Here is a 21,197-nt window from a genome sequence, read left to right as displayed (position 1 = left end):
AATAAAAGTCGGCTGACGTCATTAAATTGAACGTTGCGATACGACTCGCTGTAGAACCGAGTGGGTTTTGTTATAATATGAACATAATTAGCTATTTTATGACTCTTGAACTAAATTTGAATTCGATAACGCTCAGGAAACACACTGACAGCTTATGCAAAAGACGCCACCACTTTTGCTTGCACCGCAGTGTCAGCCGCATTTAATCATGCGATAACCCTACCTTCTGTGCCATCGCAACCCAATTATTGCAAAAACTACTTTTACCGCGCTATCGCAAAAACTGAAATTTGCTCGCCGGTGTATCGCCACGCGCTTATCTCCACGCCATTACCATAACAAAAATTACCTCGATAACCGCTCGTTCCGCCACTGCCGGCTTCCAGCACGTACGTTCCGAACTTTGTTCCTTAACCAGTGCGTGTTTTTCCAGGGGCGGCGTAGCTCTGTGCTTGTCGCCGCAAGGGAGACGGAACGGAGAAGCTTTAATCAAGTTCGAGAGCCAAGAGCACAGGGACATGGCGCTGAAGAGGCACAAGCACCACATCGGCCAGCGCTACATCGAGGTGTACAGGGCCTCCGGCGAGGACTTCCTGTCGGTGGCCGGGGGCAAGAGCTCCGAAGCCCAGGCCTTCCTGTCCAGAGGCGCCGCCGTCATCGTGCGGATGAGGGGGCTGCCGTACGACTGCACCGCCAAACAAGTCGTGAGTAACATTTTCGAGCAGCGGTCGAAAAGTTTGGGGACCGCAGTAATTCCGTTACGCGGCGGTTTTTTACCGAGAACTCGTTCTTCTGCATTTTTGAAACTGGCTGGCCCTAGGACAGGACCTGGACTTGTTTTCGACGGCGTTTTATAGTGTTATTAACGCGACTTGATGACGGTTTTTTTTTATTTCAGTTGGACTTCTTCGCCTCGGGCGAAAACTCGTGTACGGTCCTGGACGGCGCCGACGGCGTGCTTTTCGTCAGGAAGCCGGATGGAAGAGCCACTGGCGACGCTTTCGTGCTTTTTGCGAACGAAGCCGACGCCCCCAAAGCTCTCTCGAAACATAGGGAATGTATAGGTTCTAGGTATATCGAATTGTTTAGGTCTACGACGGCCGAGGTGCAACAGGTGAGTTGTGGAGGGTTTGGTGTGGTGTGGGACTCATTTGGGGTGGTTTCAGGTACTTAACAGGTCGCTGGAATCGCGAACTTACGAACCCGAACCTTTGCCGCCTTTAATACCACACATGCCTTTATTGCCTCAACATTATATTACGTCTGGGACCAAAAAAGAATGTATTAGGTTAAGAGGACTGCCGTACGAAGCTCAAGTCGAACATATTTTAGAGTTTCTAGGAGATTATGCCAAAAATATTATTTTCCAAGGGGTTCACATGGTGTACAATGCCCAGGTAAGCAGTTTGACAGGTATAATACAGTATTATGTATCAAACTCAGATTTTTTCATGTTCTAAACCCCTGAAAACAGCTCAAACAGCACCATTGTGTTCTGTTTTTCCACTGCTTTATGTGTGGAACATAATAGTTATTAGCACAATTTATTTAAATCATAATGTTCCATTTTACTGATCTCAGTTGAGGTCGATTTTAGAAAGAATTGCTGGTTGCATGTATGGTGACAAATGGCGCGTAATTCAAACCTGCCTCTTGTCTAACGTTCCAACTTTTTTGGTTTTTTGTATGAAAAAATAATATTAATATAGATGTATCATACATCAAACTGCAGCTTTTTCCATATTCTAGAGCGCAGAGACCAGTTCAATCAAGTAAAAAAATATGGCTGAGAAATATCGTAAAAAAAGCACCATTGTATGTTTTCTTTTCAAGTTTTTTGAGTCATAACCATCATACAATCGCTTGAAAATTCGCACATGGATAAAACATCACTTTTTATAGGGCGCAGAGTCATTAAATGTTTGTTAGTGGTACAATTTGTTTAAATAATAATATGTTTATTAAAATCAAAATATACCACAAATTAATGCAAAATACGTCGAATAATTTTAACAGGAATATCTGAGGAAAATTAATGATCTATTGGTTAGCAGAGTTTTTAACAAAAACTAACAATTATTGATAAAAATGGGTATCAATTCCACAGCATTTGAGCAGTTAGTTCAGTACTTTGCCGATAGGAGCGCGACTAAAATTTACGGAAGCGACTTTCCAGGTAAAACCCTTATCGCCTGCTCTACCATAAGCTGATTGTTAGAGTTCTCGGCTGATTTTTCAAAAATGTACTCCTAATAAATTATTAAAGTACATAAAAAAATAGAAACAAATTTTATTTATTTTAAAAAAATCTCTCGCAAAGGCAGGTTCCTCTTTCTTCTTGAATCAATTATTTCGGGCAATAATGCGCCAAAGTAAAATCTGCCAAGTTTATCTGCCATCTTTTTACATATTTTTTCGTCTTTATAAATTTTTTGTATATTTATTGCTTTGGGTGTCCACACAACAAAATAAACTTGTGAAATACCCGTAACAAGCATTGGACTTGAAAGTAGTAATCATGATTTTTTTTTACTTTCAATTCTCTGTCTGTCAATGTACAAAATTTGATTATTTTTTTTCTAACCGCTTCTTCGCGAGACAAATCTTGCGATTTTGAAGGGCATTTAATTTCGACTAATGCACTCCTATCCTCTAGAACCCTGTCTGGACTAGCAGCCAAGTAAGGAAATTGTTTTGAAATAAACAAGCCACACCGTTCAGTTTTTATATTTATATTTATTTCAAAACACTTGACAGCTTTTTTCTCACTTTGCTGTCCATAGTATGTATGACTGTTACCTCTAAATGTACTGTACAACAGAGACTCTACAGTTTTAGCTATTGCTGTAGTCGGTCTAAGTTTGTAAATACGTCCAAAATTTGAAGCCGTAACCCTAATTCTCTTTCTTTTGCCCAAATGTGCCTGTTGCCTAGTGTCTATTTCAATTTGGTCTAAATTCAAAGATAACTTTCTCAAAAAAACCTCTTTGGCTGTCACAAATGTTTCTACATCCATGACAGGATTTTCTAAAAAATATTTAAACCATAATCGCAGTCGGAATCAGCATACGTACATTTTTTACGACATACATATTTTTTTTACGAATACTTTGTCTAAGACGAGCTTGTTTTATAGACAAACAATATATTTTTTTATTAAACTAGGACCGTTTTAATCACAATATATTTACTTATCCCCTCTAAAAAATTGATGACGTCACCTCAAAATTTTGCTGAATAAATCCTATCTAAATTGTATAAAATATGCAGAGCCTCTTCTTGTGATTCATCATTCCATTCATGTTTTTTGGATTTGCATATACAGGATGACCCCAAAAATTAATGAATGCGTAAATTTATTTTATTGATTTAATCAGGAACTACAGAACCCAATGCTTTGAAATCTTGCAAATGTTTTAAGGTTATAAAGAGCATAATAAATTTTTAGTCAAAATATATTTGCTTATCCCCTCCAAAAAATTAATGACGTCAGCTCAAAAGTTTGCCGTACAATCCTATTTAAAATTTACAAAATATGATGAGTCTCTTCTTGTAATTTATCATTCCATTCATATTTTTTGGATTCGGATATACAGGGTGACCCAATAATTTAATGAATGCGCAAATTTATTTTATTGATTTAATCAGGAACTACAAAACCGAATGCTTTGAAATCTAATGTGAAAAAAAAACATGTCACGTTTCCGATAGCGAGGGAAGTACTGTCTAAACTCTTCAGACCAATTTTTTTGAATTTCCCATTTTTCCGTTTCTCAATTTTTCAATATTTCAGTTTGGGATTTTTTCACTGTTTCGATTCTTTAATTTTCTTTCCATTTTTAGGTTTTTCAATATTTCAGCTTTGGAATTTTGCAATATTTCGTTTCTACAATTTTTCAAATTTTTGATATTGTGTTTTCTCGGTTTTTAAATTTTTCGATATTTTAATTTTTCAGTTTTTAAAGTTTTAGGTTTTTAGATTTCTCACTATCTCGACTTTTCGATTTTTCAGTTCCATGATTTTTCAATTTGTCGAATTTTTAAATTTTAGATTTTTTGTTCTCGATCATTCCATTTTCTGAGTTTTCAGGCTTAGATTTTTTTTGTTGTTCAATTCTTGGATTTTTAAAATTTTTGCTATTTTAAATTTTCCTATCTATCAACTTACTGGGATTTCAACGTTTTGATTTTTTGATTGTTCAATTTCTCGATTTTTTTAATTTTTAGTTTTTGATACGGATTTTTTTTTTAATTTTCAGTTTTTCAGTTCATTAACTTTACGATATTCCAGTTTTACGATTTTTAATTTTTTTTATTTTTCAGTTTTCAATTTTTGACGTTTCTAAATTTTTGAATTTTTCAATTATTCGATTAACTGATTTTTTGATTTTCGCATTTCTCTATTTCTTGACTTTTCAATTCTTTCTTCAATTGTGATTTTTCAATTTTTCGATTTCTGGATTTTTCAGTGTTTCAGTTTTGGATTTTTTCACTTTTCCGATTCTTCAATTTTCTTTCCATTTTTCAGTTTTTCAAGATTTCAGTTTTGAATTTTTTCACTTTTTCGATTTTTCAATTTTCCTTCCATTTTTCAGTTTTTCAGTATTTCAGTTCTGAAATTTTGCAATGTTTCGGTTTTTCAATATTTCAGCTTTGGAATTTTGCAATATTTCGTTTCTTCAATTTTTCAAATTTTTGATGTTGTGTTTTCTCGGTTTTTAAATTTTTCGATATTTTAATTTTTCAGTTTTTAAAGTTTTAGGTTTTTAGATTTCTCACTATCTCGACTTTTCGATTTTTCAGTTCCATGATTTTTCACTTTGTCGAATTTTTAAATTTTAGATTTTTTGTTCTCGTTCATTCAATTTTCTGAGTTTTCAGGCTTAGATTTTTTTTGTTGTTCAATTCTTGGAATTTTAAAATTTTGTTTTTTTTTAAATTTTCCTATTTATCAACTTACTGGGATTTCAACGTTTTGATTTTTTGATTGTTCAATGTCTCGATTTTTTTTAATTTTTAGTTTTTGATACGATTTTTTTTTAATTTTCAGTTTTTCAGTTTATTAACTTTACGATATTCCAGTTTTACGATTTTTAACTGTTTTTATTTTTCAGTTTTCAATTTTTGACGTTTCTAAATTTTTGGACTTTTCAATTATTCGATTAACTGATCATTTCTCTATTTCTTGACTTTTCAATTCTTTCTTCAATTGTGATTTTTCAATTTTTCGATTTCTGGATTTTTTAGTGTTTCAGTTTTGGATTTTTTCACTTTTCCGATTCTTCAATTTTCTTTCCATTTTTCAGTTTTTCAAGATTTCAGTTTTGAATTTTTTCACTTTTTCGATTTTTCAATTTTCCTTCCATTTTTCAGTTTTTCAGTATTTCAGTTCTGAGATTTTGCAATGTTTCGGTTTTTCAATATTTCAGCTTTGGAATTTTGCAATATTTCGTTTCTTCAATTTTTCAAATTTTTGATATTGTGTTTTCTCGGTTTTTAAATTTTTCGATATTTTAATTTTTCAGTTTTTAAAGTTTTAGGTTTTTAGATTTCTCACTATCTCGACTTTTCGATTTTTCAGTTCCATGATTTTTCAATTTGTCGAATTTTTAAATTTTAGATTTTTTGTTCTCGTTCATTCAATTTTCTGAGTTTTCAGGCTTAGATTTTTTTTGTTGTTCAATTCTTGGATTTTTAAAATTTTTGTTTTTTTTTAATTTTCCTATTTATCAACTTACTGGGATTTCAACGTTTTGATTTTTTGATTGTTCAATTTCTCGATTTTTTTAATTTTTAGTTTTTGATACGATTTTTTTTTTTAATTTTCAGTTTTGCAGTTCATTAACTTTACGATATTCCAGTTTTACGAATTTTAATTTTTTTTATTTTTCAGTTTTCAATTTTTGACGTTTCTAAATTTTTGGACTTTTCAATTATTCGATTAACTGATTTTTTGATTTTCCCATTTCTCTATTTCTTGACTTTTCAATTCTTTCTTCAATTGTGATTTTTCAATTTTTCGATTTCTGGATTTTTCAATGTTTCAGTTTTGGATTTTTTCACTTTTCCGATTCTTCAATTTTCTTTCCATTTTTCAGTTTTTCAAGATTTCAGTTTTGAATTTTTTCACTTTTTCGATTTTTCAATTTTCCTTCCATTTTTCAGTTTTTCAGTATTTCAGTTCTGAGATTTTGCAATGTTTCGGTTTTTCAATATTTCAGCTTTGGAATTTTGCAATATTTCGTTTCTTCAATTTCTCAAATTTTTGATATTGTGTTTTCTCGGTTTTTAAATTTTTCTATATTTTAATTTTTCAGTTTTTCAAGTTTTAGGTTTTTAGATTTCTCACTATCTCGACTTTTCAATTTTTCAGTTCCATGATTTTTCAATTTGTCGAATTTTTAAATTTTAGATTTTTTGTTCTCGATCATTCAATTTTCTGAGTTTTCAGACCTAGATTTTTTTTGTTGTTCAATTCTTGGATTTTTAAAATTTTTGTTTTTTAATTTTTCCTATCTATCAACTTACTGGGATTTCAACGTTTTGATTTTTTGATTGTTCCATTTCTCGATTTTTTGAATTTTTAGTTTTTGATACGATTTTTTTTTAAATTTTCAGTTTTTCAGTTTATTAACTTTACGATATTCCAGTTTTACGATTTTTAACTGTTTTTATTTTTCAGTTTTCAATTTTTGACGTTTCTAAATTTTTGGACTTTTCAATTATTCGATTAACTGATTTTTTGATTTTCCCATTTCTCTATTTCTTGATTTTTCAATTCTTTCTTCAATTGTGATTTTTCAATTTTTAGATTTCTGGATTTTTCAGTGTTTCATTTTTGAATTTTTTCACTTTTTCGATTTTTCAATTTTCCTTCCATTTTTCAGTTTTTCAGTATCTCAGTTCTGAGATTTTGCAATGTTTCGGTTCTTCAATTTTTCCATTTTTTGATGTTTCGATTTCTCGGTTTTTCAATTTTTCGATAGGTATTTTAATTTTTCAATTTTTAAGTTCTAGATTTTCCGTTAACTTTATTGTTTTCCTTGATGTTTTGATTTCTCGATTTTTAAATTGTTTAATTTTTAGATTGTTCAATTTCTCGATTTATAGATTTTTTAATTTTTCGGTTTACCGATTTTTTTCATTTAAAAAGTTTCAATTTTTCAATTATTAATTTTTCGATTTTTCAATTTGAAAACGGTATTAATAATACATTTAGGCGAATAAACTAATAGACGGGCTTGATAAGCCTTGTTTGCTCTACAGTGTGTTTGAATAATATAATAATTAATAATATTAAAATTAATATGTCAAAAGAATAAGACAACAAATGGCGCGCAATTCAAACTTGTCTCTCGTCTAGCGTTCCCCCTTAAAATTTTCTAACCTCCATATTGTAAAATTTTATTGGTTTTCAAAAATAATATGCTCAAGTACGTAGTTTGTAGCATACAGGGTGTCTCAACGGTCTGGTAGCGGAACATCACACAGTTATTTACCGCGAACGATTGAAAATATTGTGTAAATTGTGTGATGTCAGTGAGTATAGTCACTGGTGATGTCATATTTGATTGAGCTGTTTATTTGGTTGCATACAAACAAGGGGCATGCAATAACTTTGTGTTTGGTTGTGTCCAGGGCCAGCCCAGCGGCGAGGCCTTCATCCAGATGGACTCCGAGCAATCCGCGTACACCACCGCCCAGCAGAAGCACCACCGCTACATGATCTTCGGCAAGAAGCAGCGCTACATCGAAGTGTTCCAGTGCTCGGGCGAGGACATGAATCTCGTGCTGACCGGCGGCATCCCCGCCCCCGTCTCCCCCGCGAAGGCCACCCCCGCGCTGCTCAGTCCCGGTATGTTACCTTCAATAGCAGCGCCTCTTCCACCTACTAATATCCCCCCGCCGCCTCCGCCAAACACCTCCGCGGTCGGTCAAATATCCCAAAACATGAGCGGCCCGCTGAGCTGGGACAACCCGGCCGTGTTCGCCCAGCAGCAGGCCCAGATCATAGCCCAGCAGAACCTGCTGGCGCGCCAGTCGCAGGCGCAGGCCCAGAACGAGATGCTGCTGATGAACCAGATCGCGCAGCACAACCTCGCCGTGCTGAACCAGAACGTGGGCCCGGTGTCGCCCACGGCGGGCTCGTCGGCGCTCCAGGGCTCGGTGCTGAAGAACGCGCCGATGCCGATGCACCTGTTGTCGCAGCCGCCGTTCGTGGTCATCCCGCCGCGGATGGCGCCGCTGGGGCTGCCGAGGCCCCAGATCGCTTACCCGCCGCACTTGCTCCCGGGCGCCGGGCCCGGGGTCATCCCCATGATGCAGCACGTGGCGATGAAGCGCACCTACGGGGACGCGTTCAACGAGCAGGCGGCGCCGGCCAAAAGGGCCTTCCATGCGCAGGGCACGCTGCCGGTGTACCAGCATTTCTACCCGAACATGTAGATAAGGGTGTATATAGTTGATATTTAGTGATATTAGATGGAACTTAAGTGCCTTACGATGACAAATAATTATTAAGGGCGAAAGTCTCCCGAATTTGACGTTTCATTAACGTATAGATATTTTCTAGAAAATATTTTCTAAAGTGGTACTTTCGTGCTTCTCGGCCTCGGAGCACGACTTAAAAACAACTTTAGCGCTAAGTTTTGTAAAATATTTTTCTATTGCTCATGCATATTTTTGTAAAATATATACATATTATACACCGAGTAGGTTTAGCAGAAAAGAGCAAGTGTTTGTACATAAAATTTGGATTAAATAAATTCTCAACTACAAGGAAATAACTTAGTTTAAAATCAGACTTGAAACTTTGTTAGATTGTGTGCATAAGTGGCAGTGGAATTTGGACTCTATTGTCTGCAAGTAATGATTGCTCTTCCCCCAGCGGACTGCACACTAGATCGAATAATTGTAACAATTAAAATATTTTGTAAAACAAAATAATTTTGAAACTTGCAAATTATATTAAAACTCTGACATAGAATTCCGTTTTTTCGTTGAAGCAGGGTGTGATTTTTATCTTTAGTCACTGCAGACTTGACCAATAATACTATACTATACCAAGTACTTAAGTAGGCAGTTGATTTCAAGTTGTCAAAAGTCAATTAGTAATTATTATTGTTAAATTTAATACTCTGGTAAACTATAAATTAACGTTTTGTAAGATATTTTTCTTTATTTGTATAAACGTATATTTATTGACGTCACACGGTTGCGTCACTTCGAATTTCGACCAATTAAAATCGTAGGAACCTTCAAATTCAAACAACTAATTGCAATCTCATTAAAACTTGTAGCAGTATCTATTTTCCTGTGTTGATTATTCAAATAACGTGTTGATTGCTTTGGAATTTATATGACACATTAAATAAATATTTTTCCGAGGACACGAAGCCTCCGAATTGGTTGAAATTTGAAAAGTGGCGCCAAAACAGTGAGTCGGCATCCTAAAAATGAACTTAATAGAACCGAAATAGTTAACAAGAGAAGAAATTTAAATAAAATTAACTGTTAACAAAATATTTTCGACAGCAAAATAATTTTGAAACGTAATTTTAGTCAAAAGAACTTCGTGCAGCAGTGTTAATATGGATAAATAATACTAGAGAAGTACTTAAGTTTATTCACTTGATAAGTCAGTTGATTTCAAGTTAGTCACTCAAGAACGACATTAGTCGTTGCAATTTAGTAATATTGTTAAATTTAATACTCTTTAGTAAAAAAAAAACTAAAAAATAACGTTTTGTTAAGATATTTCTCTTTATATTTATAAACGGTGTTATTTTGGTTAAGTGTGAATCGTTAATTCACAGTTAATTTAGTAGGGTTGACGTACACGTTTGAGTAATTTTTGACTAATTAAAACGAAACTTTCGGATTTGTCAAAATTTGAAAAGTGCGCCAAAAGTGTGACGTCAGCCCCATTATTTTTCTACCTTTTGGAGCTCAAACTACTAAATATCGATCGAAGACTAGATAATTGAACGTGTACTAACCAAATTACTTATAAATTTAGTAGATTTGCTTAAGATTATCGTTTAAAAAATGGCGCTTCGGGCCTGCTGGTGGCGTCGCGATTTAGTGGCGCTTTGGGATATTTGACGCGCCGCCGAGCGCACTGTTGACGGTGTTGGACCATTCCGCTGCAGCTATTACAAAGACTGTGTATAAAGAGAATAACCATTGTGATTTCGAGACATTCCACTTTTTTATTGTTATACATATCTTGTTGATATTTAGATGCATTTTCGTGAAGCGAGATATTTTTCGATGATTCTTTACATGTGTAAGACAGCTTTTGTCGTAACAAAAATGTCCGCAACTAATATAATACTGGATTGGGTACTTGTTGAGATGGTATAGGACAATGTATGCAGGCAGAAGCAAGTCGAGTCGGGCTTGCTTCTGGCCGCGCTCTGCGCGTCCATGTTGTGTTGATAGATGGCGTTGGGAGTTTTGGATCCGAGTAACGTATGAGTTACTTATTGTACAAACTGATGCATACAAGTTTATAATATTGGGTTTTTAATTTTTATTTAGATTATAGAATTTTTTGAGGGGGGCGGCGTGGAGAGCGGGCAGCGGTCCACGCCGCCGCCGTTGTAGGTTAGTGTAAGCCTTGCATTTCCTAAGCTTTCGCTAGATTTTGAACATGTCTTGGTGTGTGTGCTTTGATGTGGCTGCATTTGACTCGGTGATTGGTAGTGGTGTGGGTCAGTGGTGCCAACTGTCGGGTCAGAGTTAGAGTGCAGCCGTCAAAGCGATGGTTGAGTGGGTGGACTAACAACTTCTACGAATTCTTGGCCCTTGTTAGGCTTCATCTCTACTAACAGTACACGAGTCGGTTACTAGCATGTGCTACACCCGGGAGGCCACGACGCGTTCCATGTCTAGCGAAAGTCGCCAAGGAAGTGATAATATAACTCTACGACCACTTATATTTCTGTACTGTATGCAGCTCTTTACTTCATTACAATATGTTCTAATTATTTACACTTAATTAATAAATGTTTGTCACAATAATGCTTTGGGTTTGTTGTTAGTTTTCCTTTTGCTAAGCGTATGGCTCATTTTTGTGTTCACACTTCTTTTTCACTCACTCTTTCGTAAAAATGAGCGATACTGTACCATGTGGGCTAGTTATTGGTTATACCCGGGATTGGAGTCGTTCGTGGTGTCTGCTGCCGCCAATTGGTGGAACGGTAAACTCTGCTACACTGTGGTGAGTCTATTTTACTTTACTTAGAATAACACACTTCTTTGTCACACACCGTAGAGTTTAAAAACCATGGAGAAGCTTTCTTTTGTATGTGGGATGGCACTCGTGCCATTTTGGTGACAGTATTAAGCCACATTTCACGTCTGAGCATGGAGTTCGTTAATTCATCTCATCAAATAATCACTAAAAACACGTGAAGTCGCTCGTTGCGCGGCTGAACGCGCTCTCATTTCCGCGTTTTCTGTCTAGGTGGCAACATCATCCCGACGGCCTTCCACCCGGGCCCCAATTTCCCCGGATACGGTCCCGTGCAGATCGCAGCAGCGCCTCTGGGTCCGAGACAGTTCCTGCCGCCGCCGATCTTCTACTGGCCGTACCCTAGTCCCCCGGTCTCCCCTACGAACTACTACCCGACCATGCCGCCCCCTGGAGCCCTGCCCCCGCAGCAGCCGCAGCAAGCCATGGTAACGTAACGTTCCTCCGCGTGCGACATGACGCTAATTTGGGTTTCGCAGATGCCGCCAGAGTGCGTGGCGCTGCCGCCCATGGCGCCCATGCCCGCCATGGACGCCCGGATCATGGTAGATGGGATCCCCCGACCCGAGCACGACAAGGCCAGACAGAATTTCGTTCCGAATCAGTATGTTGAGTTGAAGATTTAATCAATCGCTCGTACCTAACCTAGTATCACCGAAATAAGAAAATGCTGAGATTCAGTGACATTGTAACTTCTAATTGCACATATCAGATACTTGTATAAATGGAATTAATATATAGCGACTATTTAAATTAATATATATTGCAGATTATAATATATTTTCTTGTTAATATAAATTATTATGTTTTTAAATTATCTTTATCTCAGTTTAGCGTAGATTAAGTACCTAAGATCGTAGCCGACTGGAGTGGGTTCACACACTAAATGTGGACGACCTCCGGGTTTTATTTAGCAGACTGCTTGTGAAATATTAGTGCAATTTTATCGATTGATTAAGGCACGAGATTATTGATTACTTTTAAGAAAAGAATGTTAACAACAAAAATTGCGTTGTCTTCCACTAGAGTAATCAATGTGATTGTTTTATTTTAAGGAATAGCCTCGCTTAACTGCTTACTCTATGTGATTTATTATTAGTAGCCTGTACTCGTAGTTACACTGCAATATCGTTACTGTTAGTGAAAGAATTGAATTCCTACGCAACGAAATAGTCATAATTAGTACGAGGCAAATTATGTTATCGTTAAGTTTAGCTAAGTTTCAAAAACAAGCTCAAAATTAGTAGGTAATGTGCAATAAACTAAGAGTTGAATAGGTATGTTTCTCTACAATATTCTATTAGTGATACTTATTAGTCAAAGTGACTATAAAACATAGTTGAATTTATTGTTAAATCGATTAAAACATATTATTTTATAGTATGTTATGAAGACATAGTCATAAAACATTTTATATAATTTTTCTTGATTTCGGTTTCGCGCCGAAAACATTAGTCGAGTTAGTGTACCTATCTATAATTAACTTCTAGTTGATAAGAATTTACTTAAATGACACTATTATTAAGTTTTCTAAGATCTAGATTCAACCAAGTGTACGAAGAGTGGCTGATTTTTTAAACAAGGTCTGAAGAAAGATGCAAAGAGTATCAGATTTAAACACTTTGCGCGCTGTTTTGTTTTCTTATAATATTTAAGACAATAAATATCGTTGTTACTTAAAATTTGCGTTTTTCTAGTTCTCCAGCAGAAAATGGCAGCTGTCATACAATTTGACAAGCAGGTATGCCATCATACAATTTTAAATAGGTTGCCAACCTGAAAACAAAATTAATAGTCACTTGTGTCTCCTTTAATCCCCAACCAGAGAACATAGAGAAGCGTCATAGTTTAAATTAAATGACGTTTGAGAACTCCTCCACTTATGTTGGCAACAGTGTTTGTGTCTAGCTAGCAATAAAATTAACTACAAAAAAAAAATGTCATAGACACTAGATTTACCAGAATATTATAAGCTGTTTACTGTAATGTTTCCTTCACTTTAATTCAGGTCACACGAATTACTTTTGAATTCTGTTTTTCGAAATTTTAGTTTGGGGACTTTTCAATTTACTCCTATTTATTATTCAATTTTTGGATTTTACAATTTCTCAATTTTTCAATTTCTCGGTTTTCAGTTTTTCTCTTCGACTTTACGATTTTTAAATATTTCGATTTTTCAATTTTTGACTTTTATAAACTCTTTATTTGTCGATTTTTCAATTGATTTTTCAGGTTTTTTGGTTTTTCAATTTTTCTATTTTTTCAGGTTTCGATTTTGCAACTTCACTTTTTTGGTTTTTCGATTTCTCAATTTTTTCATTTCTAAGTTTTTGGACATTTCAGTTTTGGAATTTTTCAGTTTACTTGTTATTCAATTTTTCGATCTTACGATTTTGCAGGTTTTGATTTTTCAATTTTTTTAAGGTTTCGATATTTCGACTTCACTTTTTTGATTTTTCGATTTCTCAAATTTTCGATTCTTTAATTCTCAGTTTTTGGATATTTCAGTTTTTCGATTCGTCAGTTTTTCTTTCATTTTTCAGTTTTGGGATTTTTCAATATTTCTGTTCTTCGACTTTTCCATTTTTGACTTCTGGATTTTTCGATGTGTAGACTTTTTACTTTTTCGATTTTTAAATTTTAAATTTCTCAATTTTTTGGTATTTTAATTTTTCAATATTAAAATTTTGGATTTTTCGATTTCTCGATTTTTCATTTCCGTTCTTCGATATTTCCGTTTTTCATGTTTTCGAATTTTTTGATTCTTAATCTATCGATTTTTCGACTTCCCGTTTTAGATTTTCTGTTTTTCAATTGTTGTTTCTTCAAATTTTCGATTTTTCAATTTTTCAAATTTGACATTTATAAACTGTCAATTATTCCATTTTCAATTAATCGATGTTTTGATTTTCCCATTTCTTGACTTTCGAGGGTTTCGATGTTCCTGTTTTTCAATTCTTTAATTTTTCGGTTTTTCATTTTTTAGTTTTTGTAAGGTTTCGATTTTTCGACTTCACTTTTTGGATTTTTCGATTGCTCAATTTTTCGACTTTTTAGGTTCTCAGTTTGTGGATATTTCAGTTTTCGGATTTTTCAGGTTTTCCATTTTTTAGCTTTTCAATATCTCAGTTTTGGGATTTTTCAATACTTCGATTCTTCGACTTTTCGATTTTTGACTCCTGGGTTTTTCGATGTGTCGATTATTTTACTTTTTCGATTTTTCAATTTTTCGATTTTTAAATTTTAGATTTTTTAATTTTTAAAATTTTAGATTTTTTGATTTCTCGATTTTTCAGTTCAATTCGTCGATATTTAAATTTTTCAAGTTTTTGAAATTTGCAAATGTTTCGGTTTCTTAATCTTTTGATTTTTCGACTTCCCGGTTTTAGATTTTCTGTTTTTCAGTTGTCATTTTGTCAAATTTTCGATTTTTTAATTTTTCAAATTTGACTTTCATAAACTCTCAATTTTTTATTTTTAACTAACCCCACCCACCTCCGTCTTTGAATTTAATTGGCTTATTTGATTAGATGAAGACTGATTTTTTTATTAAGTGGTCGAATCTACGTTTACAAAAATCAAAGGGGCCCCACCCACCCACCCGGTTTTCTTTGTGGATTTTTAGTTTTTAGATTTGTCGATTTTTTGGGTTTTAAATTCTTCAGTTTTTAACTTTTCGGTTTTTCGAATTTGGCCTATTTCGATTTTCGATTTGTAGATTTCAATTTTCCGGGATTTGAGTTTTGGAATTTTTCATTTTCTCGATTTTTCAGTTTTTATATTTTTCGACTTGAGGTTTTAGATTTTTCGGTTTTTCAGTTTTTCTATTTTTCAATTTTTCGATTTCTCAATTTATCGATATTTCGATGTTTCGGTTTTTTGATTGTTTAATTTGTGGATTTTTCGATTTTTCAATCGTTGGATTTTTCGATTTCTTAAAATTTGGATTTTCAGTTTTTCGATTTTTAAATTTTAGATTTTTTAACTCTTCAAATTTTCGATTCATTGATGTTTCGATTTTTCAATTGTTCGATATTTTCTTTTTCCAATTTTTTAAACTTTAGATTTTTCGACTTCTGGGTTTCTCTATTTTTCGGTTTTTCTATTTCTCGATTTTTACCTTTTGGATTTTTCAATTTTTAATACTTCGATTTCTGGAATTTTCATTTTTCAATTTTTCAACATTTTATTTATCAATTTTTAAAGCTTTAGAATTTCCGGTTGGTTCTTCGATATTTCAATTTTTTTTCAGATTTTCCAGTTTTTTGTTGTTTCGACTTCTGGGTTTTAGATTTTTCGATTTATCAGTTTTTTGAATTTTAATTTTTTCAGTATTTAACTTTTTGGTTTTTCAATTTGGCCTATCTCGATTTCTCAATTTTTCGATTTTTCAACATCTCGATTTTTCAATTTCTCGATTTCCCCCATTTCAGTTTTGGAATTTTTCCATTTTCTCGATTTTTCAGTTTTTCCATATTTATATTTTCCAATTTTTCACACTTTTGGGTTTTAGTTTTTCCAATTTTTTGATGCCGATTTCTCGGATTTCTCGATCCCTCGATTTTTCTAAACTTGAGAGTTTAGATTTTTCGAATTTTTTTTTATTTTCCAGTGTCTCTATTTTTCAATTTTTCCATTGCTCGATTTATCTAGATTTTGATGTTTCCATTTTTGATTGTTCAATCTGGGGAATTTTCGATTTATCAATTTTTGGATTTTTTTTTTAATTATAAATTTTAAAATTTTCGATTTCTCTTTTGATGTTTGGATTTTTCAATGTTTCAGTAATTGAATTTTGCGATGTTTCGCTTTTTGGACTTATTTGGTTTTTAGATTTATCGATTTTTTTTAATTTAGAACTTTTAAATTTTCGATTTTTCTTTTGATGTTACAATTTTCACAATGTTTGTGGATTTTTGTCTTTTCGGCTTACGATTTTTCTGTTTTCCAATTTTTCTAGGTTTCGATTTTAAAATTTTCGATTTCCCAATTTTTCGCAATTTCGGCCTTCGGAATCCCGTTTTAGATTTTCTGTTTTTCAATTGTCGTTTCTTCAAATTTTCGATTTTTCAATTTTTCAAATTTGACATTTATAAACTGTCAATTTTTCGATTTTTCAATTAATCGATGTTTTGATTTTCCCATTTCTTGACTTTCGAGGGTTTCGATATTCCTGTCCTTCAATTCTTTAATTTTTCGATTTTTCATTTTTTAGTTTTTGTAAGGTTTCGATTTTTCGACTTCACTTTTTGGATTTTTCGATTGCTCAATTTTTCGACTTTTTAGGTTCTCAATTTTTGGATATTTCAGTTTTCGGATTTTTCAGGTTTTCCATTTTTTAGTCTTTCAATATCTCAGTTTTGGGATTTTTCAATATTTCGATGTGTCGATTATTTTACTTTTTCGATTTTTCAATTTTTCGATTTTTAAATTTTAGATTTTTTAATTTTTAAAATTTTAGATTTTTCGATTTCTCGATTTTTCAGTTCAGTTCTTCGATATTTGAATTTTTCAAGTTTTCGAATTTTTCAAATGTTTCGGTTTCTTAATCTTTTGATTTTTCGACTTCCCGCTTTTAGATTTTCTGTTTTTCAATTGTCATTTTGTCAAATTTTCGATTTTTTAATTTTTCAAATTTGACTTTCATAAACTCTCAATTTTTTTATGTTTAACTAACCCCACCCACCACCGTTTTTTAATTTAATTGGCTTATTTGATTAGATGAAGACTGATTTTTTTATCAAGTGGTCGAATCTACGTTTACAAAAATCGAAGGGGCCCCACCCACCCACCCGGTTTTCTTTGTGGATTTTTAGTTTTTAGAATAACACACTTCTTTGTCACACACCGTAGACTTTAAAAACCATGGAGAAGCTTTCTTTTGTATGTGGGATGGCACTCGTGCCATTTTGGTGACAGTATTAAGCCACATTTCACGTCTGAGCATGGAGTTCGTTAATTCATCTCATCAAATAATCACTAAAAACACGTGAAGTCGCTCGTTGCGCGGCTGAACGCGCTCTCATTTCCGCGTTTTCTGTCTAGGTGGCAACATCATCCCGACGGCCTTCCACCCGGGCCCCAATTTCCCCGGATACGGTCCCGTGCAGATCGCAGCAGCGCCACTGGGTCCGAGACAGTTTCTGCCGCCGCCGATCTTCTACTGGCCGTACCCTAGTCCCCCGGTCTCCCCTACGAACTACTACCCGACCATGCCGCCCCCTGGAGCCCTGCCCCCGCAGCAGCCGCAGCAAGCCATGGTAACGTAACAGTCCTCCGCGTGCGACATGACGCTAATTTGGGTTTCGCAGATGCCGCCAGAGTGCGTGGCGCTGCCGCCCATGGCGCCCATGCCCGCCATGGACGCCCGGATCATGGTAGATGGGATCCCCCGACCCGAGCACGACAAGGCCAGACAGAATTTCGTTCCGAATCAGTATGTTGAGTTGAAGATTTAATCGATCGCTCGTACCTAACCTAGTATCACCGAAATAAGAAAATGCTGAGATTCAGTGACATTGTAACTTCTAATTGCACATATCAGATACTTGTATAAATGGAATTAATATATAGCGACTATTTAAATTAATATATATTGCAGATTATAATATATTTTCTTGTTAATATAAATTATTATGTTTTTAAATTATCTTTATCTCAGTTTAGCGTAGATTAAGTACCTAAGATCGTAGCCGACTGGAGTGGGTTCACACACTAAGTGTGGACGACCTCCGGGTTTTATTTAGCAGACTGCTTGTGAAATATTAGTGCAATTTTATCGATTGATTAAGGCACGAGATTATTGATTACTTTTAAGAAAAGAATGTTAACAACAAAAATTGCGTTGTCTTCCACTAGAGTAATCAATGTGATTGTTTTATTTTAAGGAATAGCCTCGCTTAACTGCTTACTCTATGTGATTTATTATTAGTAGCCTGTACTCGTAGTTACACTGCAATATCGTTACTGTTAGTGAAAGAATTGAATTCCTACGCAACGAAATACTCATAATTAGTACGAGGCAAATTATGTTATCGTTAAGTTTAGCTAAGTTTCAAAAACAAGCTCAAAATTAGTAGGTAATGTGCAATAAACTAAGAGTTGAATAGGTATGTTTCTCTACAATATTCTATTAGTGATACTTATTAGTCAAAATGACTATAAAACATAGTTGAATTTATTGTTAAATCGATTAAAACATATTATTTTATAGTATGTTATGAAGACATAGTCATAAAACATTTTATATAATTTTTCTTGATTTCGGTTTCGCGCCGAAAACATTAGTCGAGTTAGTGTACCTATCTATAATTAACTTCTAGTTGATAAGAATTTACTTAAATGACACTATTATTAAGTTTTCTAAGATCTAGATTCAACCAAGTGTACGAAGAGTGGCTGATTTTTTAAACAAGGTCTGAAGAAAGATGCAAAGAGTATCAGATTTAAACACTTTGCGCGCTGTTTTGTTTTCTTATAATATTTAAGACAATAAATATCGTTGTTACTTAAAATTTGTGTTTTTTTACTTGTCGAGCAGAAAATGGCAGCTGTCATACAATTTGACAAGCAGGTATGCCATCATACAATTATAAATAGGTTGCCAACCTGAAAAAAAAATTAATAGTCACTTGTGTCTCCTTTAATCCGCAAGCAGAGAACATAGAGAAGCGTCATAGTTTAAATTAAATGACGTTTGAGGACTCCTCGACTTATGTTGGCAACAGTGTTTGTTTCTAGCTAGCAATAAAATTAACTACAAAAAAAATGTCATAGACACTAGATTTACCAGAATATTATGAGCTGTTTACTGTTTCCTTCACTTTAATTCAGGTCACACGAATTATTTTCAAATTCTCAGTTTTTCGAAATTTTAGTTTGGGAACTTTTCAGTTTACTCCTATTTATTATTCAATTTATGGATTTTACAATTTCTCGGTTTTCAGTTTTTCTCTTCGATTTTACGATTTTTAAATATTGCGATTTTTCAATTTTTGACTTTTATAAACTCTTTATTTGTCGATTTTTCAGTTAATTGATTTTTCAGGTTTTTTGGTTTTTCAATTTTTCTATTTTTTCAGGTTTCGATTTTTCAACTTCACTTTTTTGATTTTTCGATTTCTCAATTTTTTAATTACTCAATTTTTGGATATTTCTGTTTTGGGATTTTTCAATATTTCGATCCTTCGACTTTTCGATTTTTGACTCCTGGGTTTTTCGATGTGTCGATTACTTTACTTTTTCGATTTCTAAATTTTAGATTTTTTAATTTTTAAAATTTTAGAATTTTCGATTTCTCGATTTTTCAGTTCAGTTCTTCGATATTTGAATTTTTCAAGTTTTCGAATTTTTCAAATGTTTCGGTTTCTTAATCTATTGATTTTTCGACTTCCCGGTTTTAGATTTTCTGATTTTCAATTGTCATTTTGAAAAATTTTCGATTTTTTAATTTTTCAAATTTGACTTTCATAAACTCTCAATTTTTTGATTTTTGACTAACCCCACCCACCTCCGTTTTTTAATTTAATTGGCTTATTTGATTAGATGAAGACTGATTTTTTTATCAAGTGGTCGAATCTACGTTTACAAAAATCTAAGGGGCCCCACCCACCCACCCGGTTTTCTTTGTGGATTTTTAGTTTTTCGATTTGTCGATTTTTTGGGTTTTAAATTCTTCCGTGTTTTACTTTTCGGTTTTTCGAATTTGGCCTATTTCAATTTTTCGACATCTCGACTTTCGATTTTTAGATTTCTGGATCTGTTGCTGTTTGGATTTCTCGATGTTTCAGTTTTTGAATTTTTCAATGTTTCGATATTTAAATTTTTCGATTTGCCAATTTTTCGCATATGTAAGTTTTAGATTTTTCAGTTTTTTGATGTTTCGATTTCTCAATCTCGCGATTTTTCGACTTGAGGTTTTAGATTTTTCGGGTTTTCAGTTTTTCTATTTTTCAATTTATCGACATTTCGATGTTTCGGTTTTTTGATTGATCAATTTGTGGATTTTTCGATTTTTAGATTTTTTAATTCTTCAATTTTTCGGTTCATTGATGTTTCGATTTTTCACTTGTTCGATATTTTCTTTTTTCAATTTTTAAAATTTTAGATTTTTCGACTTCTGGGTTTCTCGATTTTTCGGTTTTTCTATTTCTCGATTTTTACCTTTTGGATTTTTCAATTTTTCAACATTTTATTTATCAATTTTTAAAGCTTTAGAATTTCCGATTGGTTCTTCGATATTTCAATTTTTCTTTAGATTTTCCAGTTTTTTGTTGTTTCAACTTCTGGGTTTTAGCTTTTTCGATTTATCGGTTTTTTAAATTTTAAATTTTTAAGTATTTAACTTTTTGGTTTTTCAATTCGATTTCTCAATTTTTCCATTTTTCAACATATCGTTTTTTCAATTTTCCGATTTCCCAATTTTCCGCCATTTCAGCTTTGGAATTTTTCCATTTTCTCGATTTTTCAGTTTTTCCAATTTTCCAATTTTTAAAACTAAAGATTTTTTGATTTTTCGTTTTTTCGATTATTCAGTTCTTCCATATTTATATTTTCCAATTTTTCGCATTTTTGAGTTTTAGATTTTCCAATTTTTTGATGCCGATTTCTTGGATTTGTCGATCCTCGATTTTTCTAAACTTGAGGTTTTAGATTTTTCGATTTGCCAATTTTCCGGGATTTGAGTTTTGGAATTTTTCCATTTTTTATATTTTTCAATTATCCGATTTTTCAATTTTTAAAACTTTAGATTTGTGCATTTCTCGATTTTCCAATTCTTCAGTTCTTCGATATTCCTGCTTTTCAATTTTTCGCATATGTAAGTTTTAGATTTTTCAGTTTTTTGAAGTTTCGCTTTCTCAATCTCTCGATTTTTCGGTTTTTCAGTTTTTCAATTTTTCAATTTTTCGATTTCTCAATTTATCGATATTTCGATGTTTCG

At 33.4% G+C, this 21,197-nt stretch overlaps 1 protein-coding gene and 1 long non-coding RNA gene across 3 annotated transcripts in view; both read left to right on the top strand.

Annotated features, from left to right (window-relative positions):
* The window catches only part of LOC135126136 (RNA-binding protein fusilli), a 99,132-nt gene extending 86,193 nt beyond the window's left edge, over nt 1-12,939 (top strand). Inside the window, exons 6-11 of one of the 2 annotated variants that reach the window (XM_064051967.1) lie at nt 434-704; nt 899-1,114; nt 1,167-1,397; nt 7,639-7,855; nt 11,471-11,685; nt 11,737-12,939. In XM_064051967.1, the coding sequence (XP_063908037.1) occupies nt 434-704; nt 899-1,114; nt 1,167-1,397; nt 7,639-7,855; nt 11,471-11,685; nt 11,737-11,883 (1,297 nt within the window). In that variant the 3' untranslated portion in view covers nt 11,884-12,939. Of the gene's footprint in view, nt 1-433; nt 705-898; nt 1,115-1,166; nt 1,398-7,638; nt 11,026-11,470; nt 11,686-11,736 lie in introns of those variants that run through there. The other variant, XM_064051966.1, reaches the window with a different exon arrangement.
* Nucleotides 12,940-17,089: 4,150 nt separating this feature from the next.
* LOC135125987 (uncharacterized) lies at nt 17,090-18,771 on the top strand. Its single transcript, XR_010279985.1, has 2 exons — nt 17,090-17,517; nt 17,569-18,771. It is a non-coding gene; the product is annotated as an uncharacterized LOC135125987 (long non-coding RNA).
* The last annotated feature ends 2,426 nt before the right edge of the window (nt 18,772-21,197 follow it).

The sequence above is a fragment of the Zophobas morio genome, unplaced genomic scaffold, assembly GCF_036711695.1.
Source record: "Zophobas morio isolate AGI-343-1 ecotype UQ-CSIRO unplaced genomic scaffold, CSIRO_AGI_Zmor_V1 ptg000010l, whole genome shotgun sequence".
NCBI lineage: Eukaryota > Metazoa > Arthropoda > Insecta > Coleoptera > Tenebrionidae > Zophobas > Zophobas morio.
This window is presented reverse-complemented; position numbering and strand designations above follow the sequence as displayed.